Below are 14,635 nucleotides of genomic sequence, written 5' to 3'. Positions count from 1 at the left end.
CAACAACCACTGTCACACAGTTTTTGCCCAATGTCAAGCTTGTATTCGCACACAAGTTCTGAAGGTTAGTGATGCTCTCAGCTCAAGCTACTTGTAAGTGAAGGCACAACTTCCAGATATTAATGAGCTTCTTTTTTTTTTTTTTAATAGAGAATTTAATAGAATCTTGTGGTAAGAGTGTCAAATATACTGACTTAAGAGCTGACTTAAGAAACCTGAGTGAGGAAAGCAAGTCTATTTTAATGTTGTTCTCATTTCAGTGTCCATCCTTTCGCTCTTTGCCATTGAGGGAGTGGGGATATATGTGCCTATTCTTTACTTCAGTGGCCAAAGGGGACTTATACAGTATTTTCTTATATGTCCCCCCAACCTAATGGGAAGTCTACCTTTTTTCCCTTATAACAAAGGAATCTAGGCCACTGAAAAACATCCGTAGCATGAAGTCCAACATAGTCATTGTCCTTCACAAACAGTTGCAGAAACTTTCTCTGGGCATATTAATGCTTAGAGGTCATAAATGACTTATTTTAACTCTACCATTTAAACTAACATTCCCAAATAAGCCTATAAGAGTGCCTTAACCACTTCAGGTCCAGTCTTCACACCTGTCCCTGAAACTGATCTGGATGTTATCATGTGGAATAGATTTCAGCCTTCCTAGGCTAGGAAAAGACCTGAATCTGAAGCTCACACTGCTTGGGAGAATGCAGAACAGAAAGTTTCCTTTCTGCACAGTAGCTTATACAGTGTGCAGGGAAACGCCATTTTCTTTAGAAATCGCGTACGTTAATACATCAGTCCTGCTTGATTACATAGCTAACTAGAGAAGACGACTGAGTACTCTGGATAAATGGAGACGTCTGCCATTCAATCTTCACACTGGTGAGGATTACATAGGTTATAAATAAGGTAAGGAGATGGGATAGGAAGTTGAGAGCTTCCTGTTAAGTGTTTATAGTTTTTTAAAAAAAACTTTATTTGATGTATAGCAACCCTAGGTTCTTTGGTCTACCTCTGGATCAGCATGCTGGTGCCTATAAAGGTATCTACGTGAACTAGACGAGAAGTTCTAAGTAGTTTTTTTTGGTCTCCTTTTTTTATGACAGTATAATATTTGGCATAGGATGTTATATAAAGAAAATGGGCAACATGTTCAGAAACCATTCAACCACTAAAATGTGTACACCAGATACCTTTAAAAACCTGGATGCAAATTTACACACTGTATATACTTAATTGAAATATTTTCCTTCCCACAAGAATCACTGATTTTTTGACACAATGATCACAGTTACTCATAGGCTACAAAACTCAGAAAATCAGTATGATTCTATCCCAAAGCATATATTAAATGTCAAAAGAATATACTGCTGCAAAGGGTCTGGTTGCTTGCCACAATGGAAATGACTCAGCTAGCTTGTTTAAAGAATATTTTAATTGCTCTGTAGATCACAAACCTGCCAGCCTTGTAATTTAGACTGCTGAAGAACAAGACGGCATCTCTCCTTGGCAGATAACTTCTTCTTCTCTCCTGCTGCTGTATCAGCCAAATCTTTATACCTAGAAAAATCAGAAGTAGAGTTACTGTAATGCTGGCCTGGATGACATCTTTGCAATAATTGTTGGTTTCCCTATTACTATCAAATCTTTGATATCTGAACTGGCAGCTTAGGATTCTGTAAAGAGTGAAGAAAGTAAGAAGACAAATCACTTTAAATCTTATGAATTATTAGACATGACCTTGGTTAATTACAGTGTGGCACAAGTTATGCCTAAACTCCAGGTTTGCATCCTGTCAGTTCTTGGTCTCACTGAAAATCAATGCAGAAAGAATGCACAGCCTCACCTATTGTTTCTTTGGTATTGAACAGGGTCACTCAAAGGAGGAAAATATTTTATTCAGGGTGTGCCATACAACATATGCCTATTAAAGAGTAGCTCATAAGAAACTGACATATATAAAAATGTTTTCCAGCAATCTGAATTTTTTTTTTTCAATTTGGACAAAAAGTCTTACAGCAAAGACACTTTAAGGAAGTTGATTGGTTTGTGCTATTAGAAAGAAGATCACAGCATTGAGTGTCTTCAAAGAAAAAAATTCTAGACATTAAAGGGCTTTTTGATGCATCAGATAAAACAAGTGATGTAGGAAATTTAAATAAAATAAAGTATAAATTTCAAATTTTAACTGTGGACTTGTTACTATATATTACTGAAGAATCTTATGCATAGAATCACAGAATGGTAGGGGTTGGAAGGGACCTTTAGAGATCATCTAGTCCAACCCCCCCTGCAGAAGCAGGTTCACCTAGATCAGGTCACACAGGAATATGTCCAGGTGGGTTCTGAAGACCTCCAAGGAAGGAGACTCCACAACTCCTCTGGGCAGCCTGTTCCACTGCTCCATCACTCTCACAATGAAATACTTTCTCCTTATGTTTAAATGGAACTTGTTGTGTTCCAGTTTCATTCCATTACCCCTTGTCCTGTTGCTAGATACTATAGAAAAAAGCGATGTCCCAACCTCCTGACATCCACTATTTAGATGTTTGTAAATATTAATGAAATGCCCCCTCAGACTCCTCTTCTCTAGACTAAACAGCACCAGTTCCCGCAGCCTTTCCTTTTAAGGAAAATGTTTCACCTTGATGCTTCATATTACTATTGTACTTTCTTGAATGTATTCCTCAGTCTAGATTGAGCTACACGTAATGAGATGGAATGTTTTTCAATATAAAAAGCCAGATTTTGAAAAGGAAAATTTTTCAACTACGTCACTTTTGACTAAACTCTAAATGAAACAGAGGTAAGTTTTGAAGTTCACGTACTAACTACACTTCCTTACATTTTATTTCATTAGTTCCTTAGAGATAAATTCACCTATAGCTCTGATGCAGCCCAAAGCTATTGAGTTTATGAACTGCTATTAAGGCTGGGGCTACCTTATTTCTGTCCTTGTATCAACTGGATTGTCTTAGAAATCATGGAGAATCAGAGGTGTTAGAGAGACAACTGCTGGAATGTTTAGCAACTGCTGACTTAAACAAAAATGATTCAGCACTGACCCAGAAAGTATGAAGGAACTGTGAAAGTGGTCAGCCTGAAACTTACAGCATAAACTCAACAAAAAAAAGTATTTCATTCCTGAAACAGGCAAATTAAAATTTAAAAGGTTGAAATTCTAAGATTTACTATAGGTCTATGCAAATCACAAGACCAAAACCAAGGACAATCAAACTTTCTTTACAATCTGTATTATACAGAAAGCCAGACAAAAATAATCCACTGTACTCCCTCAGCTTTAAAAGTCTCTGAAATTCTACCACATTATCCCAGAAGTCTAATCAATGTTCACAATTACTTTATATCGAGCTTTATCTTAGAGAGGATGAGCTAATGGTTGTGGTAGCAGAGAAAGAGCTAACTACGGAAATTTAACTCTGCCACAAGCTTCCTGTGTGAACATAGCGCATCATTTGGAGGATGATCTACACTTTCCTACGTTAGCCACGGAAAAACTATAGTCCTGGCCTGAGGAAGTCATCTTGTTCTCAAGATTGCCTATGAAGACATGTATTTCCATAGGGTGACCTGTTCTATGCATTCTAGATATTTTTGTTAAAATAAGAAGAGATTGCCCTCTGGAGGTACCTTTCTCTACTGACCATAGGTGGATTCAGAAGTCATAGAATCACAGAATGGTAGGGTTGGAAGGTACCTTTAGAGATCATCTAGTCTAACCTCTCTGCAGAAGCAGGTTCACGTACATCAGGTCGCACAGGAACATGTCCAGGAGGGTCTTGAAGACCTCCAAGGAAGGAGACTCCACAACTCCTCTGAGCAGTCTGTGCCAGGGTTCCCTCACCTGAACAGTGAAATAGTTTCTTCTTCTGTTTAAGTGGAAATTTTTGTGTTCCAGCTTCATCCCATTACCCCTTGTCCTGTTGCTAGATACCATAGAAAAAAAGGATATCCCAACCTCCTGACACCCACCATTTAGATATTTGCAAATATTAATGAGTTCGCCCCCAGTCTCCTCTTTTCTAGACTAAACAGCCCCAGTTCCCACAGCCTTTCCTTGTATGAAAGTGCAGGCTGGGTACTTGCATTCTCAGAACCTGAGAGAAATTTCACATTTAGGTCTACTTGTCTGACTGACTCGTCTGCAAAGTAACTAACAGAGGGACAAACAGAACTTCCTGACTTCTCCTCTCTACCTTGTTCAAATACACTGGCTCTCTAAGCACATAGGATGAAAAAGCACCTTCAGGCTTGGCATCATCATCTGCTACCTCAGTTCATATTGGCCTTGTATAAGGTCGCTTAACCAAAAACAATACAAAATTTGTAGCCATTTTGCAGCCAAAACAGTTCCGTAATTTGATTCTCAGCCCAGTTGTACAAATATCACAGCACTAGGGAAGTAATGGGAATGGGTAAGTGGGAATCAGCAGACCACAACTGTTGGTGTCAGTCCAAATTTGTCCCGGACAAAAGTTGTGGTCTAATCATGAAATTATTTGATTTTTTTTTATTTAAACAAGTTTAAATATTTAAACTTTCTTCATTTTTGTTTTCTTATGGGTAGATAACCAAACACTATAGCTTTATCTTAGAGATTTCTTTGTATTCTAAACTTACGTTTACCTTTAGTAAAAAAAAAAGTGTAAAAAAGAAAGCAAAACAAAACTGACAATAAACTAAGATAGAAGTAAATAAAAACCTATAAATCAGATCTTATTATCTGAATGCAAAATGACTAATCTTTAGTTTACCAGATACTTTCTGCTATCAACAGAGCTCTTGTTACCATGTAAACACTGTAATGCAGTGGCCTCTAAAATTTAACCCTTTCATGGTCTCAAGAACAGCCAAAGAACTTAGTAATTTTCAAATGTACTGTATCATAGAAATGAGTAATTAAAAAATACTGAATTTATACTCCACACTTGTATAGTTAAACTTGAGATACTGGCAGACAATGGGGCTTGCTTCTGGAGAACTGTAATCTGGAGACCTTATCAGAGGATAAGGGTCTCCTACTACTTAGTTCACTCTGAAGTGAACAATGAAACACAATTAAATACCAGGCTTCTTCCCACTGACAGGTGTCATGGTTTGACATGACAGCCTTTTCTGGTATGGGGGAAGGGGCTGCAAAGATGGCTCCTGCAAGAAGTTGCTCACAACTCTCCCCAGCTCAGAAAAGGCTCACTTCTGGGGCTGAGCCAATTAGACGCCTCCACGATCACTTTTTAAAAAGAAGCAGGAAGGGGAGGTGTCTTCCTCCATCTTCTTTCTTTCTTCTGCCCCTTCTCTTCTTCTGGCTGGTGGTGGTGCAAGGAGTAGGAACAGTGAGAGAAACAACCATGCGGACTCCAAGGTCAGTGATGAAACAGAGGAGGAGGTGTGCTGGAGCAGAGACTCCCCTGCATTCTATGGAGAGAACTGGTGAAGCTGAGATTTATTTTCATTTCTTTAAAGACCCCACATCAGCGGGAGAGACTCATTTTGATAATGAGCCCGCATCAGGGGCAGAGACTCATTTTGCTAAAGCTGACCCCGGACCAGGGGCAGCGATTCACTTCATTAAAGGCCCCGAGCCAGGGACAGTGATTTTGGCCGGAGGAGGCCTTGTCCCGAGGAAGGGACCCTTTATCACTGTGGCCGGAGCAGGCCCTGTCCCGAGGAAGGGACCCAATATCCACAGCTGCAACTGTGGGGAGGAACCCACAACAAAGCAGCTCATTAAACTTATGCCCAGAAGAGGCCTTGTCCCGAGAGAGGGACCTTGCAACTGCAGAAACTGCAACCGCGGTGAAGAATCCACGTCAGAGATATTCACCAAGGACTGTGTCCCGTGTGAGGGAACCTGTATCGGCAGAAGCCGCAGCTGCTGGGAACAACCCACACCAGAGAAGTTTGTTAAGGACTGTGTTCCGGGGGAGGAACCCCGTGTTGGAGCAGGGGAAGAATGCCAGGAGTCATCCTCATCTGAGAAGACAGAAGCGGCAAAGCCCATCTGTGAGAGACTGACCACATCCCCCACTCCCTGCCCCCCTGAGCTGTTGCGGGGGGAGGAGGTAGAGATACTGGGAGCAGTGAGCTGGGCCCGGGAAGAAAGGAGGGATGGGGGAGGGAGATCTTAAAGTGCTGGTTGTAATTTTCTCATCATCCTACTCCCTTTTTGCTTTTATTCTGTTCTGTTTCTTGTAGAATAAACTTTCCTACTTTCCTCTCTAAGTCGAGTACTGGAGTCTGTTTTGCCCAGAACCATAATTGGCAGCGAGCCCTCCCTGCCCTTGTCTCAATCCACAACAATCTTGCTTATCTTTTTACTCCCATTTTGCTGGGTCCTCCGCCATCTTAACGAGGGTAGGGGTGAATGGGGGCATCGAGCGAGAAACTGTCGTGGTGCTGTTGTGCTAGCTGGGCCAAACCACGACAACAGGTCATACATTTTGCCCCAGGTAAATAATGTAGTACATATTTGTGTGGCTGAGGAATCCAGTGAGCATACTCAGTGCTACCTCACTAAAAAAATCTTTAATCAGGTAATAGAGTTCAGTTAAACTTGGATTGATAAGTTAGTTGTCTAGACTTTCTTAAGAGGCGGTAGAAGATACTATTGTCACATACCCTACTATAATATTGATGGTTAAAACAGGTCAGATGAATTGTGAACTGTAAGACTTGCATTTCTTTCCACTGAGTATAAAGACAGTCTATGCACTAGACTCCAGGACAGACATCCAATATAAGTCAAAGAGAAATTCTCCTTTCCCAATCAAGTCAAGAAGCTGATAAAAATCAGTATTTCATGGCCTAGCCAGGACAACTAATTGTTGCAAAATGCAAATCAGGAAGATTTAAAGGATTATAATGAATCAATACCTCTTCACTGTCATGTCAAGACTAATGTTGTGTTGATTAGGAAATAAATGCAAGACTTCTTCCAGTTACAAGTTAAGACAGGAAACACTGCCACTGAAGGGTCTCTCCCCAGCACCCCTTCATGGGAAATCGGTGTGAGAGAAGTTCGTTTTCCCCAGCTTTGTCCTTAACACCCTCCTTGTCCTAACTTGCAATTTTTACACACCAAAGCAGAAGAAAGACCTTTTGGCTAGACAGGCTAGAGCTGTGAGCGTGTACAGACTGGCCAGAAACCTCTGGTGCTGCAGAAGCTGTGCCCTGACCTCTCTTTACTTCTGAATGATGCACTTTATCAGGGAGAATTTTTGTTTGTTTGGACTAGATACCACTGCCAATACCTTCAGGTAGCTTGTGAATATGGAAAACTCAGTTCTCTTGGGTCTTCACAGATAAGGATGTTATCTGATTATTTTCTCCCTCACTTCCCTAAGTGCTCAGCTGACAAGATCCAGCAAGTTGTTTATCCCTGAGACAGAATATTCTCTAGTTTATGTTATGGCACAGTAACCTACAGTAATATTTGAAGGCTCAGCACGCTATTTGATTTACACAGAATGTACACAAATAGGCTGTGGGGCTGTACTGTCAGTTCTGTATGCACAGCAAATCCTTAAGCACTGGAATAAACACCATGAACTCCATTTCAATAGCACATCAACGTGATAGAAACTACTAATGGAAAGAACACTGGCAAGTACAAAGGGAGTGTAAATAAGCAACTCCAAATCAACAGCTTAAACAAACCACAGAGATGTCTTTGAACTGAAGCCTCAGAACTACTTTGTTTGTTTGTTTGTTTGTTATTTTTTTCAGGTCTCTCTCTTGCCCAGTAGAGAAAAAAAGGTGAAAAATGACGAAGTCAGAGGTATCTACCGATTGCAATCCAGTGTCCTCAGTAAGAGGACAGCTTCTATCACAAGAATTCAAGACTTTCCCCAAAAGCAACTCCTTCTCTCCACGTCTCTGTCTTGTTATTTATAAAATAAAAATCACATATAGCTGGCATATAATTGCATCATAGGGAACTAAGTAATGTAGTTTAACACAGCTTATGCAGAGTCCTACCAGTGTAATACATTCTATTGTAGATTCATTTTATCTTTCCTTTTGTTTACTACAATGTATTCTGTTTGCCAAGGTAAAATGGCACGATTTAGTAAGATCTATTTAAAAGGTAGTGAATAAAAGGCAGCAATCAAAATTAACATGTAGTCTGTATTTCTGCTAGAATAAATGTAAAAACTGTCACCACAAGGGAGTAAATCCAGGTTGTGCTGTCTCACTAAATTATCTTTTTTCCCTTTCTAAACTTCCTCTTTTCTTTCTTTGACAATCGGTAACAGACTAATGTATTACTATGCCTGTGAAGTATGTGAAAGAGGTGGACTTTGTTTGCAAAACATGTCACTATGTGCCTGTAACTCAGAACCTTTACTTTTGTTTGTTTGGACTTGGAGAGGATGGGGATAGTGGGTTAGGCATGGTTTGTATTTGAAAAATCTATCAAATGAGAACTGAAATAGCTAGAAGACCTACCTTCTGAAGAGAGAAACATTTTCTTTTTTCTATTTTTTTTTTTTAAAAAAGGTGTCTGGAAAATTTTCAAGTATTGGAGATCTTTTAAAATCATTCAGCAGCAAAGAATAGGATGGAATTTTAATTAATGTTATGTATCTAAAAGATACACATTCATTCTACTTCCTTGTGTTATATTATTTTTTTCTTGAAGGAATAATCTAATTATTTTTGAAATATGAGGAACATGGGAAATTCCAGATAACTAGAAAAGGGAAAATAGATTATTATATTTTCAAAGAAAATAAAAATGATTCTGTCAATCTCCATACAATATATATGACATAAATATCTCATTATAGTGCATAAATATTAACAACCAAAACAGCTATTCAAAATTTTTGAATAAATCTTTGGATGTAGAGAAGAAAAGGATATCTTTATAAATAACAAACAGACCAAATATAGCATAAGAAGAATATAGGGTCCATCCTTACATAAAACACGTTTTGCATTATGGTTGCTTTAGACTGAATTACAGAAATCAGACTGTTGCAGAGGTGAGCAAGAAGGCTAATTTGCCTGAGAGATTTGAAACAATGATAAATATATATGGCAATGAACCAAAACTTTAGAGTATCTGCCTACCACACTACTGTTTTTAAAATATCCTAATTGATCTCAAGCAACACAGGATTAAATGGCTAGACCTACAGAGTAACAAGAATTAAGGGAGAATATAAAAATAGAGTAATTTTGTAGAAATTCAAAGTTGTTTTATTCTGGTTAGTCTGGAACACAGATATTTGCTTACAAAAAGAAACCCAGAAAGCGATAATACCACAAATGAGCTTACTGCAAAATGACAAGATATTATGGTTTTATCACAAAGTTTTTACATATGCCACTGGAAGCCAGAGATTTTGCAACTGGTGATACATTCCGATTTTTTACTTCAATAATTAAAAATTAACTTCCTATATAAAGAGGTATAAGGGCATATATACAATGCTTCAATATGTCTACAGAAAAGGGAAAATAGTGTGACACAAATTATATGCATCTGGGAATAAAAAACATCAAAATAAAGAACTAAGAAATAAAAGTGGAAAAGACTTATAAAATCCCCAGAACAAAATTTTACAATTATCTGCATTCAAGTCAGCCAATAGCTCCATGTGGAACACAATATAGACTTTTGAGGAAGGATCAGGGCTATGAAATCTACTGGATCAGAATATCTCTGCATAAGAAGTGGCCATTTGAGATATTTTTATTTAGAATGAATAAAAAGTAAAATTAATTTTTCAGATAAAGATAGTATTTTGTGATGTGTGACAGACATGTGACTTGGAAGGATTATTTTTCCCTTTCATAAATTTTATGGTTTTGCATTAAGATTTTGTCACTCAATCTTTTCTAGACATCTGAGTTTCAATTTCTGGAGAGAAGAAATAATGAAGATATGTGTATCTTAATCCTACAATATTTATTCATCTACTTCAAGTAATTAAGCAGGGGCTTCCTCATCTCAGACAATGTGGCAGCAGAATAATAAATAGAATATAAATTATAGTTCATCTCTTGGGATTACTGAATTCAGCTATGCAAATAAAGAATGAATTCACAACATCTGCTAAAGATTTGCATCACAATACTTTTGCGTCCTCTTACTTAAAGCTGGCATTTCCGTTCCATCTTGATAAAACAGTGTGAAAATATATTTGTTTAAGAAATAGGCAAAAATGACACATTAACCGAGAAACGTTCTGGCATCAAACAGAGAAGCTCTACTACATGAACTCTTGCCTCTAACTCTGTAAATGTTTACATTTACATCTCAGTAGGTAGGCCTTCTCCATAGCTAACTGCCTCTCAATGCTTGGGCACTCCACAGATGCACACAGAGCAGTAAAATGTTTCACTGCACGCAGAATGCATGGACTACAGAACAAAATTTAACTTTATCTATCTGCTAATTTGATTCTGCATAACACTGAGGTTAGGACTGGTGTGTAGTGAGGTTAGTTTCCCTTCTCCATAGAAAATGGAGTGTCAAAACTAAAAGTCCTGTAAAACAAAAATATCTGAAGTAATAGATAATCAAAAGGTACCATTTTGTTGTTTTTAATAATAGACAGCAGCATAAAGGAATGCCTGGTAATTGGAGTCAAAAGGTGAGTAAACAGATGAGTACATTTTTTCCCTCTCCTGCCATACAGATAAAACCTCTCCTGTGAGTCTGAACCACATCTTGCTACTCAAGCTATAAGGAATTAGAAGATGTCTTACGCATCTCTTTCTTTACCGTCACACTACAAGTCTACAGAGTTTTGGCGCTTATCATAGTAATGTGTGCTTAGCTTCCAGGCAAGTTGCTTTTGGGCCTCATCAGCAGGCCAGCTTTGAGGAGGTCAAGATAGAAAGTTGTCCTGCAAGGGGCACAGGACAAGGTCATGATTGCTGGTCTACAGATCTGCAGGCACAGTGATTTGCCTGGCATTACAAGGGAGTGAAATTATGAGAAGACTTTGAAATGGTATTCAGAGAAAGACGTGCTTAGGCTTAGATCAGATCCTAGTACTTGGAAGCCTGGAATCAAGTGTCTGAAATAACTGCAAACAGGTTGTATAAAGTGACTTAAGATTTTTTTCTGAAAAATACACAAGGCTTGTTCAGAAACGTGATGTGATACTGAGTTGGAACATGAAAATGGGCTTATACACTTTCCCATCTGGTCTCCTGCAGGGATTGCTACTTCATTGGCTCATTGTTTGCCAAGAAAGGACTTTGCATCTCATTTGAAAATATACTGAGATAGACATATATTGCAGAAGCAGAGAGCAGAATCAGAGTGAAATGGAAAATTTGACGTTAAAGGGAAATAGGATTGAATTTGAGGTTCCACCCAGAGAATGCTTTATTTTTTTTTTTATTATTATTATTTTTTTAGTTTGAATCAAAGAGGAAGGGAAGTCCATAAAATCCTTCCCTCAATGCTCTCCAGTAGCTCAGGCAAGGTGTATTTGGATTATAAGAAAGGTGTTTTAGGACTTTGTTACACGATACTGCTCTGTGAGATCATCTCTATCTTCTCTTCTGTTGGAGCTTCCCTTGTGCTCTCTGAACCTTGTGAATACCATCAGTCTGAGCAACAGGACTGGCTCTGAAATGTATAATGGCTAGACAAGCTGTACACAAATAACACTTTTGAAGATAGGTTAAGCTGGTACCCTTGCCATACTGTATCAATACCGGACTAGATCCTTCGGTCGTTTACTGTGGAGTACAGTAGCAGTAAATCTGCTAAAGTTGATCATGTTAAATTAATACCATGTTATTCCAAGAAGAAAAAGCAAAGCAAGATCCAACAGCTAATATACATAAAAGGACTGCATGTTTCCATAGGATTTTGTCTTTGTTCTCAGGTGTCACCAGTATTAACTGCCTACTATTATTCAGTCTGACTAGTAAGTCTAGCTTTAAGAAGCCTCATTCCAGGTTCTTCTGCTGGAGATTAAATGGCTGTAAAGAATATCAAGATGTGGGTAAGGAGAAAAAGTGTTGCCATGAATGTCTGAGTTGAGTGGAAAGAATTTAACAGCTGCGGCACCACAGGAAAAAAAAAAGCAGCAGGAGGGTCACAGTTGCTTTTGAGTGTGGGGCAGCTGGACTGCATTTATATGAGTTCTATGAGCAGAAAAGAAAGCACTCAAGAGCAACTAATTATATTTTTCTAGGCACTGAAAGCACACAGTTATATTTAATTAATCAATGAATACAAAGGAATTATTTTAAAACTGGATAGTAAAATTAATCTATTCATGTGACAATTTGTACCTTAATTAGATAATTCAAAGTTCCTGCATAGTGCCATTAGCATTAACTAATATGTTGCATACTTACATCTTGAGAATGTTTATTTTAAAGACAGGCTATTTGTATTAATTTAAGAAGTCTATTATTTTAACAGGCAATTCCTTAAAAGGGTTTCAATGTATAAGGATTAGTGAAGATATTAGTGGTTGATAATATTTTCTTTTAACAGGTTTATTTCTATGGCAGGCATTTAATTGAACTTCTTACTACTATATATAAATCTATGTCCATTATCTTTGTCGTTATGTGATGTCAGCAAATTATGATGTACTCAGTAATCATTTTCATTGAAACATCAAGATTCTGAAATAATTTAATGTTATTAGCTGCTTGTTATAAGCACAGAACTCAGTTATCTTCTGAGATTTGAGTAAAGAACTTTCAATATTCTTACATTCTTATAACAATATTCTTGCTGTACACAAATATAATTTTATCTGTTTTTATAATCCAGACTTTTACATGGAGTTCAGTACTGTGGTAGGTATTTTTGTACTCTGGAAACATTTATCCCTATTTAGAAACAGTACAATCTTTTAAATTCACAGATGTAAAATATGTATAGATATTATAAGGATATCATAGAGTAATGGGGTTATTTAATGATTTAAGAAATGTTTAGTTAACCCTGAGGGATAGGAAATGTCAAATGCTAGGGGAAACTGAACGTCAATCCAGAGATACTAAAGGTGGAACTTTACTCTGGAAATGAAGGAAACATAATTTCACAGATCCTTCCTTAAATTATAATAAAAAAACCCAATACAACTGCTGAAGCAGTTCAGTCAGAATTATGTTTGAGTGTGTTAAATAGATTTACCATTGCTTAAGAAAATGAACATAAGCAGGGAAAAAATAGGAGGAAGAAAAAAGGGTGGAAAACCACCTTCCATATCCCTGCTAGTGCAGAGAGATCAATACCTTGACATTCTCTTTGAAACTGCCTAAAAGTCATGACATTCTCTTGGGCACAAAACAACAAACTCCCTGTAAAAATCTCCACTTACTTAGTTTTATTCATTCTTTACTAAATGTAATATAAACAATGCTGGAAAATTACTCAGATTGCACACCAAATGTTCAGAAGTTAGGAAACACCAGACTTAAAACTGACCACATCACCTTTATTTCCCTGTATCTGTCTATTTTATTACCTAATTAAATTGCTCTGCACTAGGGACCCCTTTTCCTGTCGATTCTGCAGAACTCTAAGTATGTGGTAGACATAAATAATTCAACTGATTTCAGTGGAATGACACTGTAGTTTACACCCATTTGTAATTGCTTTAGCAAATGAGAGTTACATTATGAAACTAAGAAGATATCCAGCCAGCATTGCTGATATTCATTTTTGCTTTCTAAATATAGAATAAAGATAGATGTCTGACCTGACTTCATTTTCTCTTACACTCATTTTGCACCGTCAGTAAGACACAGAAACACCAGCAGCTTTATATTCCCACAGTCCAGCTCTGTGATATGTAACATAAAGACTATTTTTTGCATCTATAATACTACTTATTCTGTGGGCTAGGGAACTGATGATATAATGGTATAACTTCAAAAGCTGCTTTTGTTTCAACTACAAAATGTTATTCTCTGATTTTGTTGGAGTCTTTTACAAATCAATAATTCTGCCTCTCACCATAGATGGGAGATAGATTGAGACTGTGAAATACCTACAAAATGAATAAACCCAAACCAAGCACTATTCTAAAAATGACTATTTTTCTCTATACACTGTATATTAAGTCCAGGATAATTAGGTGAGTCACCATAGACATCTGAAGATATCTAGTACATTTCTTGTCTTTCAAGTATTAAAGAGGACCCAAGGAGAAAAATGGAGAAAACAAGTCAAACAGCTACAACGAAACAACCCCAAAGAAGGTAAAACAGAATAGTCTATTTACAGTCCCCCATATTATGCATGTATAACATATGGAGCTATTTAGTTTGCTCATAATCTGAATGTCTCAGATGCTATCACTACACTATGACATTGTACAAATACATTTCAAGTGGCCTATAGCCTCTAAGACCCAGGTACCTACTTGTACGTAGGTAACTCTGCAGGTGGTGTACATCAATTCCAATACATGTGGCTTGCCAGGGAGAATGTCAGTGCACTGTGGGTGCACTCTTACAGTGTAATCTATCCCCTATCAGCAAGCTTTCACAAGGATTTAGTAATTTAGAATCATTATGAGACTGCAATAAATTATTCCAAACTGACACCACTATGAGAAAAGCTGAAGGAAGAAGACAGACATTTAGAGTGATGGAGTTTGTCTTCCCAAGTAACCTT

At 37.6% G+C, this 14,635-nt stretch overlaps 1 protein-coding gene across 1 annotated transcript in view; it reads right to left on the bottom strand.

The window, feature by feature from the left end:
* Positions 1-14,635, bottom strand: part of MYO16 (myosin XVI) — a 374,343-nt gene that overhangs the window by 60,874 nt on the left and 298,834 nt on the right. The window contains exon 28 of the mRNA XM_061996543.1: positions 1,458-1,560. Within this exon, the coding sequence (XP_061852527.1) occupies positions 1,458-1,560 (103 nt within the window). The remainder of the gene's footprint in view (positions 1-1,457; positions 1,561-14,635) is intronic.

Source organism: Colius striatus, chromosome 1, assembly GCF_028858725.1.
Source record: "Colius striatus isolate bColStr4 chromosome 1, bColStr4.1.hap1, whole genome shotgun sequence".
Classification (NCBI taxonomy): Eukaryota; Metazoa; Chordata; class Aves; order Coliiformes; family Coliidae; genus Colius; species Colius striatus.
Note: the sequence above shows the minus strand (reverse complement) of the source record. Positions and strands in the feature narration are given on the sequence as shown.